This window comes from Podarcis muralis, chromosome 5 (genome assembly GCF_964188315.1).
Source record: "Podarcis muralis chromosome 5, rPodMur119.hap1.1, whole genome shotgun sequence".
Taxonomy (NCBI): domain Eukaryota; kingdom Metazoa; phylum Chordata; class Lepidosauria; order Squamata; family Lacertidae; genus Podarcis; species Podarcis muralis.
Genome location: NC_135659.1, coordinates 12,489,361 through 12,517,264, shown reverse-complemented (window position 1 = coordinate 12,517,264; position 27,904 = coordinate 12,489,361). Strand labels below are relative to the sequence as shown.

The window sequence follows — 27,904 nt, the reverse complement described above, 5'->3', positions numbered from 1 at the left end:
TTGTTTTTTGTATGCAACCTCGCGCACAGTGCATCGGAGTGGCAGGTCAGGTGGACAATTTACAATCTACAATCAACATGCAGTCCGTCCCTATCTCCCCAAACACTTCTGAACAACCAGCATTATTATAAAACTGAGAATTATAGGGTCTCCCCCCACCCCACCCGCTTCCTGTTCCCGTGTGCGCAGAGATGATTTTTGAAAATGTAATGGCAAAAATGCAAAAGTATCAGGTACAAACGGAGAGAGAAATTCAACACAAAATTTACGATTCCAAAGACTCCAGGCATCTCCCTATTTGGCAACGATCCATTCAAATGTTCCCCATTTGTACGTGCAAAAATGTCTTAGCAAGAATAAGTCTAAGAGATATTTCAACTGCAGGTGCTGATTATGCAAGGTTCAAATGGTACAGAGATTATAACAATGACATGCAAATAGTATGCAAATTAGTTGCACCCCTCCAGCTGACAATATTTCTAATGTGGCCCTCTGTGCTGAACAAGCTGCTGCTCACTGGTTGTGGCAGTAATACAACCAGAATTAGCCCACTGGTAGTGAAAGTCGGATTTTCTCACCTTCCTCCAAATCCCAGCCTCTCCAAATATTAGACTGGGAAGAGGGGTTCTAAAGAGGTTCAGTTTTCACTAACCATCTGCTACCACTTCATAAGCACTTCAATTTCAGATCAGGGCAGAAATCAATTAAGAAGATTGCCACACAAGAGACAAAAAATCCCAAATAAGAGAATATGAAAACAGGGGACAATGTAAAGTATTTTTTTAAGAGAGAGAGAGAAAACACATAGAGTAACAGAAAAAGATTAGAAGATTCAGATGTTCTTGTTATTAAACTTATATATTCAAGCAGCAATATACTGCATTATAGAAAGACCTCAGAGACCCCTTTACATTATATTATAAGAGCCACATAATGAATGGCTTCTAAAGAAGGTCAGCATTCGGCTTCGCAGCCTTAAGGGCTTTAGAGGCTTGAATGCCAATGCTAGGTGCTTTGTCTAGGTTACAAGCTGCACAAACAAGATTTAACAAAGGACCTCCTTAGTCATCTTATATAGATTGCTGGAGTCAAATAATCCCATTTCACTCAGCTGTTCACACGATGAAACATAGTCACCCATAGTTTAAAGGCACATAGACATTTTCTGAAAGCTGCTTTCCCTTTTATGCATCACTTTTCAATGTATATCAAGTGAGTTTGCAATCATATTTGTTGTCACTTTCATTCATGTCATACCCCTTACTTATATGATTGAGATCTGAATTACTGACTGTTACATCCTTGTTAGGAAAAAAGCGGGGGGGGGGGGAGACGTGTGGAGTAGTAGATAGTTTGCAACGCACATCAGCCAACTCAGGAGCTGAAACTCAGCAGTGGCCTTCCCAGCTACCTTTTCCTGTGGGCTAAGGTGTAAGTCAGGATTTCCCCTTCCGAAGACCATTCGAAAATTGAAATAAATAAGTGTTGCATGTCACTGAACACTCTTCTCTGAGCATCTGCTATTTAAGATCACCCTTGATTGATGACAGCTATTTTTAATTGTTGCTTTTAAAATTTAAATGCCCCCCTGAGACATTTTATAAGTGTATTAGTGCACGGCAGGAGGCCTTGCGAAGTGGGAAACACAGACTGAATCAACAACCTCATGCCATTAGCACCTTTGTAACCAAAAAAGCCACTGTTTGATATAAAAGTAACAAGATCCTTAAACAGCCAACAATCTCATATCTATAGATATGTGTGTGTGTGTGTGTGTGTGTGTGTGTGTGTGTGTGTGTGTACACACCCACACTGCCCTCTTTGAGTGTCTATGTGTGCACTACCTGCTAAATGAAGGCTTTTCCGTGTGTTTTCCACATTAGGAGCCATGTATTTTACAGTAGTTCTTAAAATCTTATGACAAATATTCCCTTTTAAAAAAAGATTTAAGAATTGCAGCTGAATTAATCCAGTTATGGGTTGTTTTCAACTAATGTAAGATTTAAAAAAGTAATTAGGCATATAGTGCCCGGAAAGAAATATTCCCTGAATTGTAGGCACACAAATGACTTCACTGTGCTATTTAGACATTTATATGCTAGGAGAATGCATTCTCCAAAGAATAAAACAATAGTTGCTTTCCCCTTTAAATAAAATATTTAAACCAAAACAAGTTTTCTTTTGTTTGTTTTTTTTAGAAATACATGAAATGTGAAAGGCAGCAAAAGAGGAAAAAGGTGCAAGACGATGCGTTTCTCCTTACCTGTTTTTTCTTTGATTTCACACAAAACATTAAAAAGTGCTGGCTTCATTCTGTGGCAGTTTAAAGCATGTTTTCTGCAACAAGATCAAAATAGTTTATATTTAGAGTATGCCACAGAGGCTTTAAAAAAAGATGTTTTAGGCAGAAATATTGAAGGTTAAGTCATCACTGAAAATTATGCAAGGGTGAAAAATAGCTTACAGTTTTATATTGAAGGGGACACCAGTTTGGTGATTGTCCAACGGATATGGCAATACAAATACCATCCGCTTAGGGAACTGTCTGATAGCAGCATTTCAGTAGCTTTCATAAACCATGTTTACTGGCCAAGCTATGAGTAGGTCAATGATAGGAATATGTATAAGCCATTCATAAGTCCAATGAAGATCTTTTTCAGATATTATTATTATTATTATTACACTCATTTTATTAATCACCTTCTGAACCATCTCGTGGCAGTGTAGGCAACGTTGTTATTTTATTCACCCATGTGGTTCAATTCATTGTGCAGATGCCACAGTATAAACAAGGTCCTTCAACACGGAAAGCCGATGTACAGAAATTTTAGCCACTGAGTTGAAAAGAGCACAGAAATGCAGTAATGCACTGCCAGGAGAAAGCACACATGCAATGGGGAGGGAGGGAAAATAATTACTTCCATGCTCTTATTACCTTTATGCTCTACTTGCTTATTTGAAGGTGTTAGAATCAGCCGACTTCCTAAAAGAAATCTCATAAACACTCCGATACACGAATCAGAATGACAAAAAAACCTTGCTAATTTAGCATTTGCACAAGTGGCCAGAATGCGAATGGATCTTTCTGAGTCTCCTCTTTTCTTGGAGGTCCAGCAAGTTGTTGTTTATAAGGCTGATCAGTTTCATGTCCTAGCAGGTGCTCAGATTGTTTATGTCCAAGAAATAGAATTTCTTAAATATTAGAAACAATCACTTTGTAAAGATTTGTTGTCATGTACAAACGGACTAATTTCATCCAGCATCTGTTGCAAAATGGGTTTTTGAATGAAGCTTACATAAGTCTGTGAGTGTTTTGGTGCCTCAGGCAGAAAAATCTAAGGAAGCCCCCTCCTTCCACTGATTAATATGGAACACAACTCACTAGGAAAGTCTCCTTCACAAGGCTTGTGAAGACTTTGGACAGCTCCTGTCATTTTAAGGGGTCTGCCCCTTAAATGGCACCCCATATCACTGCCTGAGTTTCCTGCCTGTCTTCTTCTCACAGTTGGGCTCCCTCTGTATGAGCATCTGGTACACAAAACCTTCTTTCTGCCTCCAAAATATTTTTTGGCCAAGCACAAAGATGGGTAAAAGGACACTGAAAAGATCACAGCCAAATTTTCACAGCCTTGCCATCACCGCAAGATCTCTACAGTTCCTTATAAAGAGATATATAATTAAAAATCATGGGAAAAACTGAAATGCACAAACTGCTTTCTACAGCTGCATTACTAAAGGGACCCGCTAGCAGAGCGGCTGAAGGAGTGTGTAAAGAGTAACTGGCTATAAAAAGAATCCTTACATTTGTATTGATTTCCAATTTAATTAGTGCAGTATATAGATCTTTACACACAAAAAACATTTCACCAAACATAAACTTCAACTTTCAGAAGCAGCTTCTTTCCCCTTTGTCTAATGGCAATACTGGGAGCCATCGTTCAACAGAAGCTATTCCTCATCAAGGCCAAGTGTTTTACGAAAAGCGTTTTATACAACTGGCATTTTTCATTCTAGGTGTTTTTTTGTTTTTTAAGGCCTTTTGGATTAAGTACCAAGATAGCAGCTGCAAAGCTATTTAGTAATGTGCGTAGCTTTTGAGGGACACACGGACGCTGTCTCCTCCAGTTGAGAATGAAAATCTCTGTGCTAAGTGCAAGATACAAAATGCAGGTGAAGTGCTAGAAGCTTTTCTTCAGGTAATAAAATTCTAGTGGTCACGGGGCAACTTTTTCTTCTTTTGTTTTGCTATTTTTCCTTCTTGTCCATTCTTCTCTTCTGTAAATCCATGTATTCATTTCCAACTTCTATAATGATTTTGTAGATTTATGTTAAGAGTGTTGTGCAGCATTCTAGTCTATTTAACTGGCATGTTTCTTTTTGTATTTAAAATTTCAAATGTGTACGCAATATTGTCCAATGAGACCATTTAATCTTCCAAATAAAAAATATTATATATTTCAAAATTTGTGTAATAATAATTATTATTATTTTAAAATACTACACCCTGCCCCAAAATTCAGCTATGTGAGGCACAAAACGGCATGTTGGCTTCTGTGATAAAATCAACAATTGAAACATACTTGTTATGGGCAACATGAAATGTAAGTGTAGATTGCCAAATGTTCCAATATGTGTTATTAATGATATATACTCATGTGCAATACATAGCACATACACACATACATAGATTTCATACCATTTCCAACATGGAAAGCACGATCTGTGAATGAAATCTGTACGTTTATATGTGAAGCGGCATTTAGTGGCTAGACTCTATGAGCATCTGTGCTCAGCTAATATGTTCAACTCATTATTTTAGCAACAAAAAACCTGTTTGTGTCTTTACACACAAACGGCCACAAGGCTCCAGTTGCAGCACAACATTCACCAATACAAGAGGGCAGGAAAATGTGCCCTTTTCGTACACAAGGGCCACAATCCTAGAAGCATCGTCTATGAATAAGCCTTCCCAGTTAAATGGAATTAAGTGAGTTTAACTTCCTTGGATTGCGGTTAAAAAACGGTAGTGGCAATGAACTCTGAGTAACCAAGTTTGCAGTACAGCAAACAAGGCCTTTTATGGCTGCTCCTTTTCCCTAATTCAAAAACAGAGTTCAGGTCACCAGATCCCTTCAAAACGGATCTATAAAACTAAGGTTTAAAAAGTTTAAAAGGTCTTCCAGATAATTTTTGGTGTGACGTTCACCGATATGTTCCATTCAGTGCCCCACTCAGCAGACAGGAATGGAGGAGCCGAGCATTTAAGACCCTAAATATCCCAAAGCTCAGCTAAAAGGAGGACAAGATTTCGGTCTTTTGGCTAAAGAAAGTGGCTGCTCCAGCCTTTCAGCTCTTGAGGTGTCACAAAACACAGATGGGAAGGTGCAGCTGCACAAGGCGACCAAAGGAGCCAATTCAGCCCTACCTAACTTAGAAGGAAAAAAGGGGGAAAAAAGAGCAGAAGAGCAGCAGCCTTCTCTCTCTAAACATTTGCACGTACCCACAACTAGAAATCACACCTATATACTGTACACTTAAATATGCCATTCTGGCATGTTGCTCCACAGAAGACACCCAGTCGGGATGTTGTTTTTCCTGGAGAGCTATACTTTTTGTTTGCTGCACAGAGAGAGAGAGCTCGGCTGCGAGTCAGGCTTTTTAGAGGACTAGGATCCTGCCGCGGAAAGAACTGTGGTGCGATAATAATAATAATAATAATAATAATGACGATCATAATGATAATGGGATGTTGTTTTTCCTGGAGAGCTATACTTTTTGTTTGCTGCACCGAGAGCTCGGCTGCGAGTCTGGCTTTTAGAGGACCAGGATCCTGCCGCGAAAAGAAATGTGGTGCAATAATAATAATAATAATGACGATTATAATGATAATGGTGGCGATGAGAGGGGGGAGGAAGGGCTCACCTGGCCTGCGCCTCGTCCAAACTCTGGTCGGTGATGGTCATGATCTGCTGCAAAATGTCCCCGATGTCTTGCTTGCGGCCGCCCTCGCCTTCGGCGCCCCCGGCCCCGTCCTGCATGTGCTGGGACAGGCCCGGGTGGCCGGCCATGCCCACGCCGGCGTGCGAGTGCATCAGGCGGGGCTGGTCATCCATCGCGCCCCGCTCCCGAGAGGCGCGGCCGGCGGCCCCTGCCTGCCGCCCGCCCGCCCGCCCGCCTTCGCCCCCTTCTCGGCGAAGGGGACCCCCGAGCGACCGCTCGGCTTCTCCGCTTCTTTTGCGGGCGGGGGAAAGAAAGAGCGCGGTGCCCGCGGAGCCGCCTTCCGGAAGCAGCGGCGGCGGCTGAGGCGAGCCCTCCTCCCGGGCGCCCTGGAGCCGGAGGCCGGTCCGGCTCCCTCGCCTCCCGCCGACGGAGCCTCCGCGCGAGGAGAAAGGAAGCGCGGAGAAAGTTTCCCTCACGGACGCTCCTCTCTCTCTCGGACGACGACGCCGACGCCGGTCGCGCGCCTCCCCGCCTTCTCCGCGCCTCAGCCGGGCGAACTCGCAGGAGCCCCGCCGCCAACGCCGCCGCCGCCGCCGCCTCCCGCTTTTGTTTCAGGCTCCGGCTCCGGACTCCGCCAACTGACACGGGGAAGGCGCCGCCAGGCGAGCGAGGGAAGGAGGGAGGGAGGGGAGCCGGGAGGGGGAGGAGCCACGGGAGGAGCCACAGGGGGGAAGGCCCGCCCGCTGAGCCCTCATTGGCCGGCGGACGAAGGCGGCGGCGCCTCCCACCGCTCGCTTCGGCGTCGCAGGCCCCGCCCACCCGCTTGCCTGTCACTCAGAGAACTCAGAGGGGGGCCCCGCGCGCGCGGGAGGCGCCGGCCCTTAAAGAGGCAAGCGGGGGAAGGCGCCGCCAGAGGGAGGGGGCGTGGGCGGGGCGAAGGAGGACGCCCGGGATGGTATTGTACAGTGGTACCTCGGGTTAAGTACTTAATTCGTTCCGGAGGTCCGTACTTAACCTGAAACTGTTCTTAACCTGAAGCACCACTTTAGCTAATGGGGACTCCTGCTGCCGCCGCACCGCCGGAGCACGATTTCTGTTCTCATTCTGAAGCAAAGTTCTTAACCTGAAGCACTTTTCCTGGGTTAGCAGAGTCTGTGACCTGAAGCGTATGTAACCCGAGGTACCACTGTGCTACCAACTTTGTCGCCGTCACTGCTGCTGCTGCTGCTGCTGCTGCTGCTGCTGTTTCTCTCGTTGTCCAGAGTTCGAGCTGCCACACCAACTGCCCCCACCATCAAACCCGGAAACGCAACTCTTAGCCCAGGTGGTCCAAATGCAACCAGTGAAGGAGGAGGAGAGGGCGCCGTAGACCCTGGACCAGGACCAGGTCCACAGACAACGCTTCCTCCAGACGATATAGAAACTGACAACACCCCAATTATTGTTGGATGTATCCTGGCTCTTTTAGTTTTTTTTTTTTTTTAATATAAATATTTATTATTTTACAAAAAATAGATGTTTACAGAATAAAGAAATAAAGACAAAGAGTTACAGAATAATACAAAGAAACATAGAGAAGAAAAAAGACAAAAAAAGATAAAAAGAGAATTACAAAAATACCCCCCCCCCAAAAAAAACCGAGTGAAAAACCCCCACAAAATACAAAAAACCCTTAGCTATAAAAAAAGATTAAAAAGAAAACAAATCCATTCTTCATTATCTCTAGATTCTTTTTGCTTGTTTCTTTGACCTCCTCACACCTCCCCTTTTTGTATTCCCATTTACATAATCAATTCAGCAAATCCTTACCCTCTTTCATTTATCTTAACTCTATATCTTAACATATTATAACTATATATTTTCATCCACTATCAGTCCGTATTTACATATTCTTGTTAGCCTTGTTACCAATACCACTTATTATCAGTCCAACATCATTTTAACATTCATTAATTTTGCAATATTTCTGCAAATAGTCTTTAAATTTCTTCCAATCTTCTTCCACCAACTCTTCTCCCTGGTCTCGGATTTTGCCAGTCATTTCCGCCAATTCCATATAGTCCATCACCTTCATCTGCCACTCTTCCAGAGTGGGTAGATCTTGTGTCTTCCAATACTTTGCAATAAGTATTCTTGCTGCTGTTGTTGCGTACATAAAGAAAGTTCTATCCTTCTTTGGCCGACTGTATCCTGGCTCTTTTAGTTGTGCTTGCTGTATTTTGGAAATACCGATCTTCCATGAAAACTGGAGAACCTGAAGTTCCTACTAGCCCTGCTGAATTTGACGTGTCAGAATTGGAACCCAAAGGTTCCCAATTGGAGTAGCCTTCTACAGTAAAGCTGTGCTCCAGCACCCTTCCAGCTGATCGTTATTTCCTAACAGTTCTCATTTGGAACTGTTACTCTACAACTGGAAATGAGAATTGAAGGAAGAACTACGTGGAAAGCCAAAGCAATTTTAATTAAAAACTGGCCATCCAGGTTATTCAGCTACTTGAAGCATGAAGCAGTATTGGGCTCCAACAAAACTCTCTCCATTTGTTCTTTCTTTTGCAAACTGGCTTCCAACTTCCCTTGAAGAATGTCTCTTAAGTGACTCAATCAAAAAAAACCTTTACTGTATGCTTGTGAAATACAGACCACTCATAAACGCCACCGCCAACTCCTCGAAAGATGATGAAAGGAACAATAAGTTGGGTTGCTTTGATCTCCCCTCTCATTTGCAGACCCATCTGCAGGCTGCAAAAGTAAGGGTCAGGATCAGAGTAGGCATGAAATACAGTACAGTGGTACCTCGGGTTACATACTCTTCAGGTTACATACGCTTCAGGTTACAGGCTCCGCTAACCCAGAAATAGTACCTGGGGTTAAGAACTTTGCTTCACGATGAGAACAGAAATCGTGTAGCGGCGGCGCAGCAGCAGCAGGAGGCCCCATAAGCTAAAGTGGTGCTTCAGGTTAAGAACGGACCTCCGGAACAAATTAAGTACTTAACCCAAGGTACCACTGTACTGTATGCTTGTGAAACGTGGACCACTTATAAACACCATCGCCAACTCTTCAAAAGATTCCATCAATGGTGTCTCCGGAAAATTTTAAACATCACCAGGGAAGACAGGCGAACTACTGCCAGTGTACTGGTAGAAGCAAAGATCACCAGTGTCAAAGTGATGATTCTTCAACATCAACTTCGTTGGATTGGTCATGTTGTTCGGATGCCTGATTATCATCTTCCAAAGCAACCACTCTATTCCCAACTTAAAAATGGAAAGACTCTCTTGAGGCAAATCGAAAGAAAAGTAGTATAAACACCGACAGCTGGGAAACACTGGCCTGCAAGCGCTCCAATTGGAGAACAGTCTTTACCAAAGGTGTCATGGGCTTTGAAGATGCTCAAACTCAGGACGAAATGGAGAAACCTGCTAGGAGGAAGGCACGCTTGGCAAACCCTCACCGTGATCAACTCCCGCCAGGAAACCAATGTCCCCACTGTGGAAGGACGTGTGGATCCAGAATTGGTCTCCACAGTCACTTACAGACTCACTGTTAAAACCGTGTTCATGGAAGACAATCTTACTCTGCTGCGAGTGATCACCAAAGTAGAAAAAGCTGCTGGTGGTGGTCTCTTGGCCGCCATCAGTGCAGCACCATGGGGCCGTCTGCCTATCACAGGGCTGCCTTACCCACACCTTCCCGCTGGACCCCTTCGGGGGGCTGGACATGGCGCGGAGAGAGGGTGGAAGAAATCTGCCGGGTTCTTCTCCACCTCCATCCCTGCCCACGGACTCTGGACAGGTGCCAGGCCATCTCCTATGAGCATCTTTGGGCAAACCCCTCCAGCAGGCATTTCCAAACCTTGTTACTTCTTCACTCCTGAATTTTGCGGCTTTTTTAGTGTTTAAAACTGCTTGTTTCAAAGAATTCTGAATTATCATTCGACTACTGCTTGTGAAACCGCTTGGGGTTTTTTTTTTTGTTTTGGTCCAGCAGTATATAAGTTTTGTTAAAGGACTTAAGTAAGTAAAGGACTAAAATATATGCATCTGGCAAGAGAGGGGAATGAGCAGAACACCATTACCGCCTGCCAGTGTTGTTGTTTATCTTAAAAAAGCTATAACTATAACAACTATTGTTAATTATTCAAAATAATAATTAGATGGTGATATTGTGCATGCTTAGTTGGAAATAAGGCCTGCTAAACACAGTGGAACTTACTTCTGTGCAGAAATTCAGGGGATTGTGCTGCACATATTAATAAGGTTTATTCCCAAGTGATTGTGCAAGATTAGGACCTGGTCCTGCCATGTCATCTGTGGCTACAATCCTACGTCCATTTACCTGACAGTAAGCTTCACTGAAGAAGAGAAGAAGAGTTTGGATTTGATATCCCGCTTTATCACTACCCTAAGGAGTCTCAAAGCGGCTAACAATCTCCTTTCCCTTCCTCCCCCACAACAAACACTCTGTGAGGTGAGTGAGGCTGAGAGACTTCAAAGAAGTGTGACTAGCCCAAGGTCAGCCAGCAGCTGCATGTGGAGGAGCGGGGAAGCGAACCCAGTTCACCAGATTACGAGTCTACCACTCTTAACCACTACACCACACTGTCTCCCTCTGAATTCAGTGAGAGGTTTTGTTGTTGTAGAGGGGTATACAACAATACTGTGCAGTATTTCAAAAGCTGGAAAAGAGCTGGCATGCAATACTTTTCCTCAGGCCAGAGTTTGTGGGTGGCAGTAGAAAATAGGTGCTCCAGTTCTAGGCAGTGGCAGAGGAAGAGGAGTACGGGGGGAGCACACCACCCCCGGCAGCGCGATCCCAGTGGGGTGCCATCTCTGCTGGCTCCCCACCCACACTGGGCGCCATGCCCCCAGGTGGTGCACCACACACCCAGGATGCCTGCCACGCCCCTGTGGTGGCACGCCACACCCGCAGGACACACGCCAGCCCCGCCCCTGCCTGCTCTCTGCCCCCTGGTGCCAGAGCATTAAGTGCTGCCACTGGTTCTAATATACATTGTTTACCTAATATGAATAAGTGGATAAAAAGCTAAAGGTACCCCTGACCATTAGGTCCAGTCGAGGATGACTCTGGGGTTGCGGTGCTCATCTGGCTTTATTGGCCGAGGGAGCCGGTGTACAGCTTCCAGGTCATGTGGCCAGCATGACTAAGCCGCTTCTGGTGAACCAGAGCGTTTACCTTCCCACCGGAGCGGTACCTATTTATCTACTTGCACTGGTGGGCAGGAGCTGGGACTGAACAACAGAAACACACCCCGTCGCGGGGATTCGAACCGCCGACCTTCTGATCAGCAAGTCCTAGGCTCTGTGGTTTAACCCACAGTACCACCCGCGTCCCTTAATAAATGGATAAATATGGATAAATAAGAATGCGAGCTTAGCACACCTGCAACTTTCCCCACTGCTCCCAGATTTTTTTTTTTAAAAAACTTCCTTCCAGCATTTTAAGCATGATTGATTCAATACTAGCATTGTTTTGTTTTCTCTTAATATTAGCCATTATAATAAGAGTTTTATATTTTATAGAGGATTGTTTATAGCTGCCGTCCAATGCATGTTCACTGGGCAGGAAGTATCGCTCAGCACGGTGGGAACTTGCTTTTTAATAGACAAATATAAGAACGAGCTCAGTGATGCTTTGCCATCTTCTACTTCTGGGTGGCGCTGTGGGTTAAACCACAGAGCCTAGGAGTTGCCGATCAGAAGGTCGGTGGTTCAAATCCCCGTGATGGGGTGAGCTCCCATTGCTCAGTCCCTGCTCCTGCCCACCTAGCAGTTCAAAAGCATGTCAAAGTGCAAGTAGATAGGTACCGCTCCGGCGGGAAGGTAAACGGCATTTCTGTGCACTGCTCTGGTTCGCCAGAAGCAGCTTAGTCATGCTGGACACATGACCAGGAAGCTGTACGCCGGCTCCCTTGGCCAATAAAGCAAGATGAGCGCTGCAACCCCAGAGTCGTGTGCGACTGGACCTAATGGTCAGGGGTCCTTTACCTTTACTTCTGGGAAAGCCAACGTTGTATCCTTCAGTTGCTGAATTAAAATGCCCTTCAGCCCCAGGTGGTACAGCCAAGGGTCAGGAATGATGGAAGTTATAGTCCCAGCAGCATCTGAAAGACTTCCTGTTGGCTACTCCTCTTAGTGCTGTGCACATTTATTGAGGCGAATGGCAAAATTCCAGGTTTGATTTACTTTTGAATGGCGTCACTGGAGGCTCATTTGCATTTTGTAATATTTGCATTTATTCACAAATGTAAAGGTTGAGCATAGATGGAGGCACAGCTTAAACATTCCCAGCGCAGAGCCTAATCTTACTGCCTCTCATCTTTTCTTTTTTTTAAAAAAAGATATTTATTAAAAGTTTAACAATTACAAAAAAAGAAAAAGAAAAACAATAAGAAGTTACAATACATCAAAAAATAAAAAGCAAAATAAAAACAATACAACACAACAATAAAAAGAAAAACAAAAACATTTAAGAACAAAAACATTTAAAAACACATCCAGTATTTCCATATCTTTGTCTTTCATTTACTTGTTTCATCGACCTCCTCGCACCTCCCTTTTTCGTATTCTAATTCAAATTAGCTATTTCAGCAAATCCTTTCCATCTTTCTCAATTTTTGTTGTATAATTTACCTTAACCCAATCTGACCTTGAATTTTACACTTTAACCCATTACAATCCATTTTTACTTAATTCTTTATAACATTTCTGCTAAAACCATGTAACTTCATTCCAGCATCCTTCTAACATTCATTCTTACTGCCTCTCATCAGATCTCAAGAGAGACACAGCCAGAAGCCCAAAATACAGTACTGACAAACTCAGCTCTTTCTCTGTCCTCCTGTATCCCACTTGAAAACTGCAGTCTGTCCCCTTGACTTCCTTTCATAGATACAGTACTTCTCTCCTCCTGAAGACATAAGGAAAGATTCAGTTTATCCATAGCAACAAGCCAGAAATCATCCTAACAAAACATTTGGCCACTTTTGCCACCAACTACTAAGGGGGTCCCCATCAGTACTTTTTATTCCATTAACTTCTCACATTACAGCCGTACCTTGGTTTTCAAACAGCTTAGTTCTCGGATGTTTTGGTTGCCGAACGCCGCAAACCCAGAAGTGACTGTTCCGGTTTGCGAACTATTTTTGGAAGCCGAACGTCCGACGGGGCTTCCACAACTTCCGATTGGCTGCAGAAACTTCCTGCAGCCAATCAGAAGCCGTTCTTAGGTTTCCAAACGCTTCTGTTTGACTTCCAAGGTATGACTGTATTAATTATTTTGTAGTTGTGGAAGGTGCTTTACAAATCAAATCCAGTATCACTAAGCTCTTTGTCACCACAGCCTTAGGAAATGTGTCAGTAAGTATTATTTCCATTTTAGATAACAGAAGGCTAAAATAAACTTGTCAACTGTACCTCTTTGGGGGATTTACTGCTATCCTAGGGAGAAGTAAATAATAATAATAATAACAATAACAATAATAATAATTTTTATTATTATTTATACCCTGCTCATCTGGCTGGGTTTCCCCAGCCAAGGCTTATTTTTTTAAAAAAATGAAATATTCTGTTTATTTTTAAAAACAATGCTTTAAAAAAGTTACAATTGTGCAGGGTCTGTGGTCCCCCGCCAAATACATATTACTTTATGCAAATTATCAGGAACCAGAACTTCTTAGCTATAGTATAACGCCAGAGAATGCTAGGCACAGAGAATTCCTGTGATCTTTTGCAGAGGCACGTTTAAGTGTAAAGTCGCAAAAGATGTATCGAGCTCAAACCATACCTTCTTGTTCTGGATACCATTGTTCTATAGATAGAAATCAGGGTGGTCTAATTTAAGGCCAAGTGGACCGCAAGAGTATTTCAACACAGAACCTTCGGGCTACACACGGAATTAAATTTCCATATCATTAATTAAAGTGTTCACAACATAGCAAATATCGTTATCATTTAATATACACTACACACAAACACACACACTCTTTAAATACACAATTAATGGATTTAATTGGTTGTTTATTTATTTAACAAATTTAATACACAACCCCAGGGTGAGTCCCTTACAGACAGATAGATGCACAGCACAGAAATGTGGAAGAATCTGGGTTCAGCAATGGGTGGGTAGGTATGTGAATCCGCCTCCCGAAATCCTGCTGGGAAAGATCCAAGCACAGAGAACTGGAATCAAAGTGACAGGGCAGGTTCACCTGGCTTTGGAAAGGAAGTTTGTGGGCTCTGGCAGGGTCCTAGAGCCCTTCCACCACTTTGAGGAGGAGGAGGAGGACTCTAGGACCCTGTCAGAGGTCTCATGCCTCCTTCTCAATGCTGCAGCTTTCACAACATTCAACATTTTTTGACTTTTCTTCCGTGCAATAAGGAATGTGTGCCTCTCTCTTCTCTACAATTGCCCTCCATTATTCACTCAATTGTCACAGAGAATCCAGATGAGGTCTTTGCTACCCTGTTGTATTCCAGTGTTTTCAATGCTGCCTTCACATGTTTCTCCATACCTGATCGGCGGTGGTATTTGTTGCAAAGCACACTTGCAGCAGTAAAGGTAAAGGGACCCCTGACCATTAGGTCCAGTCGTGGCCGACCCTGGGGTTGCGGCGCTCATCTCGCTTTATTGGGTTAAGATCAGAGTAGGCATGAAACACAGTACTGTATGCTTGTGAAACAAGGACCACTTATAAACGCCATCTCCAACTCCTCAAAAGATTCCATGAACGGTGTCTCCAAAAAATTGTACACATCACCTGGGAAGACAGACAAACTAATATTTTGTTGGGAGCCGCCCAGAGTGGCTGGGCAAACCCAGCCAAATGGGCGGGGTATAAATATATTAATTATTATTATTATTATTATTATTATTATTATTATTATTATTATTAAATTATTATTATTATTATTACTTCATCCAGTCTGCAGCTGTATTTGTACTATTTTTTAGCTGTTTATATATGTTTTATCAGTGGGATGTGGGTGGCGCTGTGGGTAAAAGCCTCAGCGTCTAGGGCTTGCCGATCGAAAGGTTGGCGGTTCGAATCCCCGCGGTGGGGTGCGCTCCCGTTGCTCGGTCCCAGCGCCTGCCAACCTAGCAATTCGAAAGCACCCCCGGGTGCAAGTAGATAAATAGGGACCGCTTTCTAGCGGGAAGGTAAACGGCGTTCCGTGTGCTGTGCTGGCTCGCCAGATGCAGCTTGTCACGCTGGCCACGTGACCCGGAAGTGTCTCCGGACAGCGCTGGCCCCCGGCCTCTTGAGTGAGATGGGCGCACAACCCTAGAGTCTGTCAAGACTGGCCCGTACGGGCAGGGGTACCTTTACCTTTACCTATATGTCTTGCACTTGTTTTACACTGTATTTATTTTGTCATTGTAGATTTTATTGTAACCTTGGGGTGAAGGGTGAATAAGAAATACAAACCAACCAACCATCTAACCAACAACCCTTGGTTCACCTCTCACCTTTCATTGGGACCATCTTTGATGCCGAGGGCAAGGGGAGAGAATCCAAAGGTTCTTTCTTTCCCTTTCCGATATACTTTGCCTCCTCACAAACTCCAGCCCAGCATAGCAGTGCAATATCCCAACCTCATGAAGGCAGGGAGATAATCCTGCAACAAAGGGTAGCTTGTTTCTTACGTTAGGAGAAATCTGTAGCACTCTGCCACACATAGCATTGAAATTCAAAAGAGCACCTCCTCCTTCACTGCACTACTACAGTATTTAAATCGCATATGACATTCTCATTGGAAGGGGTAGAAAATATCTCCTGCAGGTTCTGCAAAGGAGAAAGTACCGCTTTCTATTTCGGTCTTATATATGCAGGAGACTGCAGCAAATGGAGACAATTAATTCTGTAAATATGCTAGTATGGTGAAGCTACACCCGTTAAAAAGATGTGGCACTTTCCTGAAGAGACTCATGAATAGGGCAGTGTAGTTCAAATGGGTAAATATACCAACATCCCATTGACCCAAGCAATTAATGTGGAACCAAATAATTAATCTCTCCGTTCTTCCATTGGCAGAAGCTGAGTGACATAACAGCATGTCAGGAACTATTCGCGATTTATTGAACAATGCGGACCGTTTCATTTCATGAATTGCTTCTTTCCACTTGTTAAATCAACTTCCATACATAACGTCCTTGATTTTTTGTGTGTGAGTCTCTCAACTAGGACATTCCTTGTTTTTATACGAAGTGATGTGCGATTTGTGACTTTGTTACCTTATATTTGGAATGCACTGAGAATACGGTTGGCGTAATTCATCTGATTATATGGACATTTTGAAATAATGAGGCCGATTGGTTGCCTTGTGGGGTGTTTTTTTGGAAGGAGGTCCTTCCTCTCCTGCGGCCATTTTCCTCATTACTGCTTCCCTTCCTTTTTCTTCTTTCAGGGCCTTTATCAAGACAAATCCTCTGTCTTTTCCTGCTTGCCCTTTTGCCAACATGAGTGGCGGCCATTTTGCCACTTGCTCTCTGAGGGCAGGCACACAACATTGATGTGGTCAACGTTCTGTGTTGTAAAAGCAGCAGATGTGCAACACAGAGTGGCTGGAATGTCGCCTTTCTGTGAGCAAGCCTGGTCTTCCTTCCTGTGTACACCATGGATGCTCAGTGCCCTTCATAAAAGAAGGGATGGCTTAGATCAGTGTTTCCCAACCTTGTGCCTCCAGCTGTTTTTGAACTACAACTCCCATCATCCCTGACTAGCAAGACCAGTGGCAAGGGATGATGGGAATTGTAGTCCAAAAACAGCTGGAGGCACAAGGTTGGGAAACACTGCCTTAGATGTTTCTTCTGGTTCTGGAGATGACATTCTTGTTATTTTTGCAAAACAGATTCCTTTGCCAAAGAAGAAAGCAAGCTGGATGTGTGTGTGTGTGTGTGTGTGTGTGTGTGTGTGTGGAACTAACCCTAAACAGCATGAAAAATCGACTGTCAGCAACTAAATTGGATCCTGAAAGGCAAACTAGGGTCTCACCCACACTTCTGCTTGTCTCTGTCAGGAGCTCGTCCTACACTCGAGTACGACCATGGCGGAGACACATGCTCGACTGGCATGTTCTCTCCCTCCTGGTCGATCGTTCGTGAGCTTCAAAAGCTTTCTTCAGCCCAAACATCACAGCGACCGATGCCAACAGACACCGGCACACTTAGGGATCTGCAGAGTCTTTGCAGTTCGCGTGACAGATTTTAGCAACTCAGCATTTTGGCTAATCTACTTTATTTGCATATAAACACACACGGAGCACTACAACATGGCTCCCTCTCTCTCTAGCATCAGACAGCAAAGAGAGAAAGAACAAAGGACAATAGTCCCACTTCACGGAACACAGTAACACAAACATCCTGTCTCCATCACTTCCCACTCTGTGGAGTCATATAATACACCATCATGTGATAGACAGAAATCCCATGACTGCAATCACGGAGCAGGAATTCTAACAGTCCCATGTCTAGAAAGCAAGGGCTGGAGCGGTTTCCCACTTGTTCTGTGCACAGGTCTGAGTAGTTTTGCATCTGCCCTGCCACTTCCCCCAGAAAACCAGCTCTTTAGCACTAATGCAAAGCAAATGTCAATCCAGATAAAACCTGGTTGGAAGTCTGGATGAGTCCCTAGGTGAGCTGAGGGCGAGTGGAGCCCCTGTGCCTTCTTAAGGTTCCTCCTGCTTGGCGAGTCTACCCAGTTCCAGCTTCTGATCTTCTGGATTGACCCTTGGCTTGTTCTGCCACGCTGTGTCAAACGGTTCTTACCTGCTCCTGCCTCAGACAGTCGCCAACAACACCCACAGCCTGGTGTGACATACAGGGCAGATCAGAAGAGGAAACTTGGTAGCATAAGGGTGAGTTCTAGTGATACCAGAAAGGGGCAAAGGGTGGCAGCTTGCCAGTCTGAGGCAGAGTCAAACCGTGTCCCAGGAGTACAGCAGATAGCAAGTGCTAAGCAAAAAACACCTCCCCAGCCCTGTTGTCTCAGACCCTTTGGCCTCATATTTTACTCCTGCCTCTGGAGATCGGGAAGAGGTAAAGGTAAAGGGACCCCTGACCATTAGGTCCAGTCGCGGACGACTCTGGGGCTGCGGTACTCATCTCGCTTTACTGACTGAGGCAGCCGGCGTACAGCTTCTGGGTCATGTGGCCAGCATGACTAAGCTGCTTCTGGCGAACCAGAGCAGCGCACGGAAACGCCGTTTACCTTCCCTCCGGAGCCGTACCTATTTATCTACTTGCACTTTGACGTGCTTTCGAACTGCTAGGTTGGCAGGAGCAGGGACCGAGCAATGGGCGCTCGCCCCGTTGCAGGGATTCGAACCACCAACCTTCTGATCAGCAAGTCCTAGGCTCTGTGGTTTAACCCACAGCGCCACCCACGTCCGGAAGGGAAGGAGGCTCAAAAAGTTCAGGTCAAAACCTGAAACCAGGCGAACCTCCTCCGGGAGCTCAGCATAGGGCCTCCCTCCTAGCGTTGCTGGAAGCAGCGCTTCTGGGATCTAGCAATAAATGGGATATTATTCTTAACTGTGTAGTTGAGGAAGAGGCTGCCCTTCTCGTAGGTGACTGGATGTAGCAGAGGACAGGGCTTCTGTGTACATTGAACAGCAGAGGATGCTCAGGAATCTAAGGGCAGTTTTGCTGATCACAACCAAGGCCCAACAACAGCAGCAGCAACAACAACAATTTATTTATACCCCGCCTATCTGGCTGAGTTTCCCCAGCCACTCTGGGCGGCTCCCAATCGAGTGTTAAAAACAATACAGCATTATTGTTATCGAGTGTTAAAAACTAATCCAGTATTAGGCCTCTGTGATGCCTCTGGGGGGCATAAAGGCTACAACTATTTTTTTTTAAAAATAAATCACAGCATTTGTATATTGCTTAATCATAAAAACCTCTAAGCAGTTTAAGATTGCTAAGCAGTTAAGAGAAGTGGTTAGGAGGCTATGACCTATTGCCCCCCACCCCAGTGTTTAAGAGATGGGGAAGATAGGCTGTTTGCAGACGTTCTGCTGCAGCCAGATATCTGTTGGTATACCTGTACTCCAGGAATTTGTCTTAATCTTTTGATTCCCATACTTTATGGCAACGAATTCCATATGTTACAGATGGCATGCAATTCATTTTGAAGTACTTCATCTTGACCTGCCAATCAGCTGAATAGAATGGTATTATTTACTTCTGTTTACTTACTGTTTACTTCTCTCCCTTATGAAGCCTGACTACTCCAGTCCCCTGCTCCTTGTTTTTGATCCAGTTACCAATTCAGGAGAAGTCTGTAGAATTGCAGTGTAAAGTTGATGCAGCTGAGAAGTTAAGCTGCTGTGTATGTAATTTCCTGGCTCCCTCCCGGATCCTTTTCTTTACAATTTGATGTTTTCAATCCGCTAATAAGGAATGAGTGATGTTGCATGCTTTATTTGGGCAATTTCACATATGAATGAAGTTTTGAAAAAAAACTCTGGCACTTTCCCATGCGATCTAAAAACAGGCTTCTTCACTGAGGCATTTGCAGGATGTCATAGTGTCTGACTGGGTGCTAAGATAGGGGCTGCAAGTTGCCTTTGTCAGGGAGAACTTCACAAATCTTCAGAATTTCTGATTCCTGTGCTGAATTTTAGCACTGGACAATGAAGACATTTATGTTGATGAACATACAGCAAACATTCTGTTGCATACTTTTCATTCTCTGTCTTTCACCCTTATATGCATCATAAAAGGTAAAGGGTAAAGGGACCCCTGACTATTAGGTCCAGTCGTGACCGACTCTGGGGTTGCTGTGCTCATCTCGCTCTATAGGCTGAGGGAGCCGGCGTTTGTCCGCAGACAGCTTCCGGGTCATGTGGCCAGCATGACTAAGCCGCTTCTGGCGAACCAGAGCAGTGCACGGAAAAACCGTTTACCTTCCTGCTGGAGCGGTACCTATTTATCTACTTGCACTTTGACGTGCTTTTGAACTGCTGGGTTGACAGGAGCTGGGACCGAATAATGGGAGCTCACCCTGTCGTGGGGATTCGAACCGCCGACCTTCTGATCAGCAAGCCCTAGGCTCTGTGGTTTAGACCACAGCGCCACCTGCGTCCCTCTATATGCATCATGAAGGTAAAGGTAAAGGGAGCCCTGACCATTAGGTCCAGTCCTGGCCGACTCTGGGGTTGTGGCAGAGAACCCAGCAAAACACTGGCACAATACTGCTTGTATGAAAGGTGAGTTACTGCCATTTAGGGGGGATAAAGGGAGCCCAAATGCGAATGTTGGCAGTCCATGTGCAATGAAGTGATGGATTCAAGCCCACAAATGAGCCATTTTGATCATTTTATGGAGAGGAAGTTTACCACCCTTGTGGGGAGCGGGGTTTGGACATGTTTTCCGTCACTGCAGCCCAGCCCACAAGAAGCCCGTGCCTTAAATGAAGAGCCGGCTGTTACCCCCTACAGTGGTACCTCGGGTTACATACGCTTCAGGTAAAGACTCCAGACACTTCAGGTTACAGACGCTTCAAGTTACAGACTTCACTAACCCAGAAATAGTACCTCGGGTTAAGAACTTTGCTTCAGGATGAGAACAGAAATCGTGCTCCGGCAGCGTGGCGGCAGCAGGAGGCCCCCATTAGCTAAAGTGGTACCTCGGGTTAAGAACAGTTTCAGGTTAAGAACGGACCTCCGGAACGAATTAAGTACTTAACCTGAGGTACCACTGTATACAATTTGCTACACATGCCATACTACAGTCACACATACTACAGCATCGTTTAATTAATTGGTGTGCAATCTACACCTAATCTGCCCTCGCTACCATTATGCTCCTAGGAATGACAGTGACTCAATGCAGGAGCCAAAGAACGCAAACGAAGGAACAGGAATGAAAAGCAGTAGCCAATCTGAGACATCATTATGAGAGCTGCACAGTGTTTTAAGCGAAGTTGTTCTGTTTCACACTCAGGTTTCCCACTGACCTCATTTGCAATCTTTGCGGCAGCAAATATTACACTTCTCGCTGCCTGAATCCTGGAAGGAGCTGCTAGTGAACATTACATTTCCTTCCTTCCCTCTCTGTGAAAGGAAAGAAAAGGCAAGCTAAGCTGCTGTTCCTTTCTTAAGGATGGGGATGGGTGAGTCGCAGTTTCCTTGAATCCAGGACCCCCTCGCCCTCCCCTTCAGCATTTGAGGAATCCTGAAGACAGGCTCACAGATAGGATTGGGGGAGAAATTAAATTTGGATTGCATATCTGGTTTGCAATTCTTAAACCAAGTCACCAGCCAAAACACAGCTATATTTCAACATTTGAAACTTATCCAATTTTTAAAATGCAATTCTCCCAACATTTACAAAAGTGCATATATTAGGGGCAAGTCTCCATAAAAAAACGAATATTAGTGAAAGAAGCATTCAGGTTGCATTATATTAGGGGAAACTGCTTGCAAAAACATCTACGCAGGTCAAAACTGCACGCAAGAATATGTTTATTAAGAGAAATTCGCAATAGAATAATTTTCACAAGGTTTTTTTTTTTTTTTTTTAAATGCAAATTGCCGCCTAAGTGTGAAGTGAATGTAAGATTGGGAAAATGAGAACCTGAGAGGACTGAAAATGACATGTGTGTGCATGTTGTGTGTGTCGGAGCATGTGTTCAGGGGTGTGTGCGAAGTGTGTGTGCTTGTAAATCTGACCCCCCACCTATTTATTTAATTTAATTTATATCCTACCTGTCCTCCAAGGAGCCCAAGGTGGTATACAGTGGTACCTCGGGTTACATACGCTTCAGGTTACAGACTCTGCTAACCCAGAAATATTACCTTGGGTTAAGAACTTTGCTTCAGGATGAGAACAGAAATCGTGCTCTGGCGGCGTGGCGGCAGCTGTAGGCCCCATTAGCTAAAGTGGTGCTTTAGGTTAAGAACAGTTTCAGGTTAAGAACGGACCTCTGGAACGAATTAAGTACTTAACCCGAGGTACCGCTGTACATAGTTCTGCCCACTCCAATTTATCCCTACAAGAACCTTGTGAGGTAAGTTAGGCCCAAGGAGTGGCTGGGGAAACCCAGCCAGATGGGCGGGGTAGAAATAATAAATTATTATTATTATTATTATTACCCAGTGAACTTCTTGGTTGAGAGGGGGCTAGAACCCTGGTCTCCCAGGTCCTAGTCTGACATTCTGCTCCCTACACCACACTGGCTCCTTGGGATCTGGCTCTGCCCACTGTCATGTGACCCTACTGTCATGTGACCCCCCCCCCTCCAGCTTTCCACTAAAGTGAAGCAGCTCTCTGGCTGAAAAAGTCCTCCTAGCCGCCCCCAGCTGTGGCGTGTGGTTTCTGAACTTGGAAACAAGAAAGGTCAGTCCAAGTCCAGGCCCTTCCAACTCTTAAGCTTCTCTGATTCAAACCACACTAGAAAATCCAGTTGAGGGAATGCGGGGTAGACAATGGAAATGTCATCGTTTTTTATTTTATAGCACCCTGTGGGGAGAGGGAAGGGAGTACTCTATTACATTCACAGTGCAATGTAATGAAGTATAAAAACCATTTGATAGAAAAAATAGTTGGAATGTTCTAAACTAAGGGTGTTCTTGCATTGCTTCACTGGTCCTGGGTCAAAATGACCCAGCCAGATCTCCTCCTCCTGCAGCTGGGAGTCTTCCTTAGGGGAGTGCCGTTTTCTAGGAGCCCTGCCAACTCAGATCTATTTCACCTTAGAAGGAATACGCAACTGGGCCAGTCGCAGAGTTGATGGAAGGGTGACGCTGTCTGGGCCCCCTGTATACTGTAGATTATACATCAGTGTTACAGGAACAGAGTTGGATAAGAGAAGGAATAACTCGATCGGTTTGGGCCACCCACCAGACTGAACGGCAGCAACCCCAACAATCTACAAGGCTTCACCCTGTGGCAGCCTGAACATCACATCACCTCTGAAGGGAAATGGTCCTTTGTTGTTGTTTGTTGTTTAGTTGTTTAGTCGTGTCCGACTCTTTGTGACCCCATGGACCAGAGCACGCCAGGCACTTCTGTCTTCCACTGCCTCCTGCAGTTTAGTCAAACTCATGCTGGTAGCTTCAAGAACACTGTCCAACCATCTCGTCCTCTGTCGTCCCCTTCTCCTTGGGCCCTCCATCTTTCCCAACATCAGGGTCTTTTCCAGGGAGTCTTCTCTTCTCATGAGGTGGCCAAAGTCTTGGAGCCTCAGCTTCAGGATCTATCCTTCCAGTGAGCACTCAGGGCTGATTTCCTCCAGAATGGATAGGTTTGATCTTCTTGCAGTCCATGGGACTCTCAAGAGTCTCCTCCAGCACCATAATTCAAAAGCATCAATTCTTCGGCGATCAGCCTTCTTTATGGTCCAGCTCTCACTTCCATACATCACTACTGGGAAAATGGTCCTTTAACCTGACTCTAAATACAGTGGTACCTCGGGTTAAGTACTTAATTCGTTCCGGAGGTTCGTTCTTAACCTGAAACTGTTCTTAACCTGAAGCATCACTTTAGCTAATGGGGCCTCCCGCTGCTGCTGCACCGCTGGAGCACGATTTCTGTTCTCATCCTGAAGCAAAGTTCTTAACCTGAAGCACTATTTCTGGGTTAGCGGAGTCTGTAACCTGAAGCGTATGTAACCCAAGGTACCACTGTAATTGGATTTAAATTGGGGGAGGGGGGATGAAGCTCACAACAGATAATTGGTGACAAAATAAGACCAACACAGACTTTTCCATTCTGCATGATAAACCAGCACCCCTTCCCTTTTTCTGACCCGTTTCTGCAAGTAAGAAGCTGAAAGGAGGCATAGCGTGATTTTAATGCATATTTCCAGGTGCCGATTTCTGAGCTGCGCCCTGTGCAAAGTGAAATCAGCTGTATGGTGTATCTTTAAAAGCCAGAGAAGTGCACAGTGCAGCCGCAGCCCTTGCAGTCAATAGCAATTTCCACATGTGGATCGATACCCTCTGATGGCTGCATAGCTGGCTGCAAAGATCATTTCACATACATTCTGGGAGGAGGGCCTGGGCAGGAAAGGAAAGGGAATTGGTTTAACGGTTGCAGAATTCAAAGGGCTTCATTCTTGCTGGCTTGCTTTTATGAAGAAGCAGCCAGTCTTTATAATTGGAAATTTTCAAGTGTCATCTTACATCATGACACCCATTTCCCCACAGAGAAAACCCCCAGCAGCAGGAAAGAGAAAAGATCTGATCTAGGGTTGCCATATGTCTGGACATACCCAGAACACTGCAGTCGGAAACAGCGTCCAAGGCGAAATCGGAGAAATGCCTGGGAAATCCCAGGCGTATGGCAAGTCACGTTGGCAATGTCGCTTTTGCAGAATTTCCTATCAAATAGCTCAGAATAGCTCATAAACGGCATTGTTTCTTTTGCAGAATTTCAAAAAAAGCTCAACAACTTTTGTAATATGGTACTATGCCTAGAAAAGGCAGCTTTGGGAAATGAGAAGTTTGCACTCTGAAAGCATGTCTTTGTGAAACCAAAGGGCCTTTTCACAAAATGCACAGCAACGTGGTTTGCTATGAATGATGCTGCTGATTTAATATACCGCTTAATTGCTAAAATGGCTTTTAAGCGGTTTACATGTATAAAACTGAATATACATAAGGTAAAGGTAAAGGTACCCCTGCCCGTACGGGCCAGTCTTGACAGACTCTGGGGTTGTGTGCCCATCTCACTTAAGAGGCCAGGGGCCAGCGCTGTCCGGAGACACTTCCGGGTCACGTGGCCAGCGTGACAAAGCTGCATCTGAAAGCCAGCGCAGCACACGGAAACGCCGTTTACCTTCCCGCCAGAGCGGTCCCTATTTATCTACTTGCACCCGGGGGTGCTTTCGAACATTATATATATATATATGACTGAATATATATATATCTCCACACATAATTAAATTACATAATAAAACAATTCCAACAAAACATTAAAATAAACACCCGCAATTAAAATACACAATAAAATAAGCCAATTAAAACAGCATAACAATTAAAGCAATGAGCAGTTAAAACAGGAGGTTCAAGTCAGGAGATCAGGGGAATTCTTGTTTAAACAGGTGCGATTTCAAGAGCTGGCAGAATACCAGAGTTGATGGGGCCGCTTGTATTTCAGTAGGGGGGGCATCCCGTAATTCTGGGCCCACCAGTAAAAAAAGCCATCTCGGTGTTAGAACAAACCAATAATTGCCAGTATCCATTTGTTGATCTTATTGCCCTTACCGGAAGGGAAGATGGTGTTTCAGGTAACTTGGTCCAGGTCCAGGTTATGTGTTCAGTTGTGAGCTGAAGTCAACCCCATTACTCTAACTGAACCTGCAGGATATGCGTGCTTTGAAATACCTCCTTGTCCTATTTACACTTTATACTTTTAGAAGTACACTTTTAAAAGAAAATGTGGCATACACCTGCAAAATGCAATGTGGAAGCGGTCTGGACACCTTTGTCTTTTAAGAATGTTGTAAAACAACATTCTTCCAAGCTAATAATGCTCACTCATAGTAATAATAATAATAATAATAATAATAATAATAATAATTTATTATTTATACCCCACCCATCTGGCTGGGTTTCCCCAGCCACTCTGGGCGGTTTCCAACAAAATATTAAAATACAACAATTCATCAAATATTAAAAGCTTCCCTAAACAGATGTCTTCTAAAAGTCAGATAGTTGTGTTTTTCCCCTTGACATCTGGTGTGAGGGCGTTCCACAGGGTAGGTGCCACTACTGAGAAGGCCCTCTGCCTGGTTCCCTGTAACCTCACTTCTTGCAGTGAGGGAATTGCCAGAAGGCCCTCAGAGCTGGACCTCAGTGTCCAGGCTGAATGATGGGGGTGGAGACGCTCCTTCAGGTATACTGGGCCGAGGCCATTTAGGGCTTTAAAGGTCAGCACCAACACTTTAAACATCATAAAGAGCTCATAACCCACCTATTTTCAGCAGGCAGAAACGTCATAGCCAGACACTGGAGAGACCTGTCAGGAGTAAGAATGGACCAATGTATCCAATAGTATGGGAAACAGCCTTATTAGAAAAACTAACCAACAAACTGAAACTGACATGGGTACAAATAGAAGAAGATGCCTTCACCCCGGTATGGCTCCCCTTTATCACACACACAGCCCAACAAGACAACGACAAGAATCCACCGACAGCTTACGAATCAATCTGGCTAACCTGATCCAAAAACACGCACATACATACCCCACTTACACACAAAACAAATCTCACTACAGCCAGCCAAAGGCAACCAACCACACCCTTGTTGTTGTTGTTGTTTAGTCGTTTAGTCGTGTCCGACTCTTCGTGACCCCATGGACCAGAGCACGCCAGGCACCTCTGTCCTCCACTACCTCCCGCAGTTTGGTCAAACTCATGCTGGTAACCTCGAAAACACTATCCAACCATCTCGTCCTCTGTCGCCCCCTTCTCCTTGTGCCCTCCATCTTTCCCAGCATCAGGGTCTTCTCCAGGGAGTCTTCTCTTCTCATGAGGTGGCCAAAGTACTGGAGCCTCAGCTTCACGATCTGTCCTTCCAACCACACCCTAGGCCACCCCCAACTCTCTCATCACCAAGGAAATACAACAAGTGAATAGTAAGAGAACCCACACAAGTGATGCCGACACAAAACCCCACACATACACTAAGTAGAAGGGTAGAAGCATAACTACTCAAAGTGAGAGCTGGACCATAAAGAAGGCTGATCGCCAAAGAATTTATGCTTTTAAATTATGGCACTGGAGGAGACTCTTGAGAGTCCCATGGACTGCAAGAAGATCAAACCTATCCATTCTGAAGGAAATCAGCCCTGAGTGCTCACTGGAAGGACAGATTGTGAAGCTGAGGCTCCAGTACTTTGGCCACCTCATGAGAAGAGAAGAATCCCTGGAAAAGACCCTGAAGTTGGGAAAGATGGAGGGCACAAGGAGAAGGGGACGCCAGAGGACGAGATGGTTGGACAGTGTTCTTGAAGCTACCAGCATGAGTTTGACCAAACTGCAGGAGGCAGTGCAAGACAGGAGTGCCTGGCGTGCTCTGGTCCATGGGGTCACGAAGAGTCGGACACGACTAGACGACTAAACAACAACAACAACCACTCGACCCCACCCCACTCCATTCCCCTCTTTAAATATATATATATATTTAAAAAGAACGTTGCCTTATGATACTGTTTTAATTATGTGTTTGCCCCCTGAGCTCCTTTTAGAGGCAGGGCGGGTTGTAAGTTGAATGAATAATAATAAAAAATAATGCTAATAGCAATTTCTACAGAAGCATCCACCCCGCACATAACACTAAGCTCTCAGTATTGAGGGCCGGGGGAGATCTAATGTGGCAGAACAGGAATTCTGCTCCCCCATCACGAAGCCTCCTGAAGGAACCTTCTTCCCCAGCAACTTGGGCTATTTAAGTGGGTGGTCGCCCTGCTGGAACATGCAGCGAGAGAGCTCCCATCCTCTCCGCTTTGAGCAGTAACTGGTGCACAATGAGAGCAGGTGTTTGTCTTGGAGGGAGGTGATTTACGCTCCCATTCTTTTTAGTGCTGATAAAACATGGCTATGGCTGACCGAACCTCTCACTGCATGCGTTTGCCAGGCCACAAAGTTTTGTTGCAGTTGTCGTTGGTGTACTGCCCAGTCCTGGCCAATGAGAACAGAGAGCCATTACGGCCTCTGTTGATAATGTCATTCACTGCCCCATAAGATGGCCACAGGACAGCCAGAAACACCTGTTTTCCCTCCTTTCTGCTAGTCCAGTTCAGAGGGAAATGAGTGAACGAAGAATTGCCAAAGCTTTAGCCTTTAATTTTATTTACTGTGAGATGAGAAAGCATCTTTTCTTAACCATCTAATTAATCCTGTCAGCAACTTATGCATTCTGTGATTCAAAAGCAGCAAATTTTGCCAGAAGAATTGGAATAATCTCTTTTCAGCAGATAGCAAAATCTT

At 44.8% G+C, this 27,904-nt stretch overlaps 1 protein-coding gene across 7 annotated transcripts in view; it reads right to left on the bottom strand.

Annotated features, from left to right (window-relative positions):
- Positions 1-6,609, bottom strand: part of PBX1 (PBX homeobox 1) — a 236,359-nt gene extending 229,750 nt beyond the window's left edge. For 3 of the 7 annotated variants that reach the window (XM_028732473.2, XM_077928284.1, XM_077928285.1), the window contains exons 1-2: positions 5,923-6,600; positions 2,264-2,337 (exon numbers count right to left, since the gene is read on the bottom strand). In XM_028732473.2, coding sequence (XP_028588306.1) covers positions 2,264-2,337; positions 5,923-6,113 — 265 coding nt within the window. In that variant the 5' untranslated portion in view covers positions 6,114-6,600. Of the gene's footprint in view, positions 1-2,263; positions 2,338-5,922 lie in introns of all 7 variants that reach the window. The other 4 variants (XM_077928282.1, XM_077928281.1, XM_077928283.1 and 1 more) reach the window with 4 other exon arrangements.
- Positions 6,610-27,904: the final 21,295 nt, after the last annotated feature.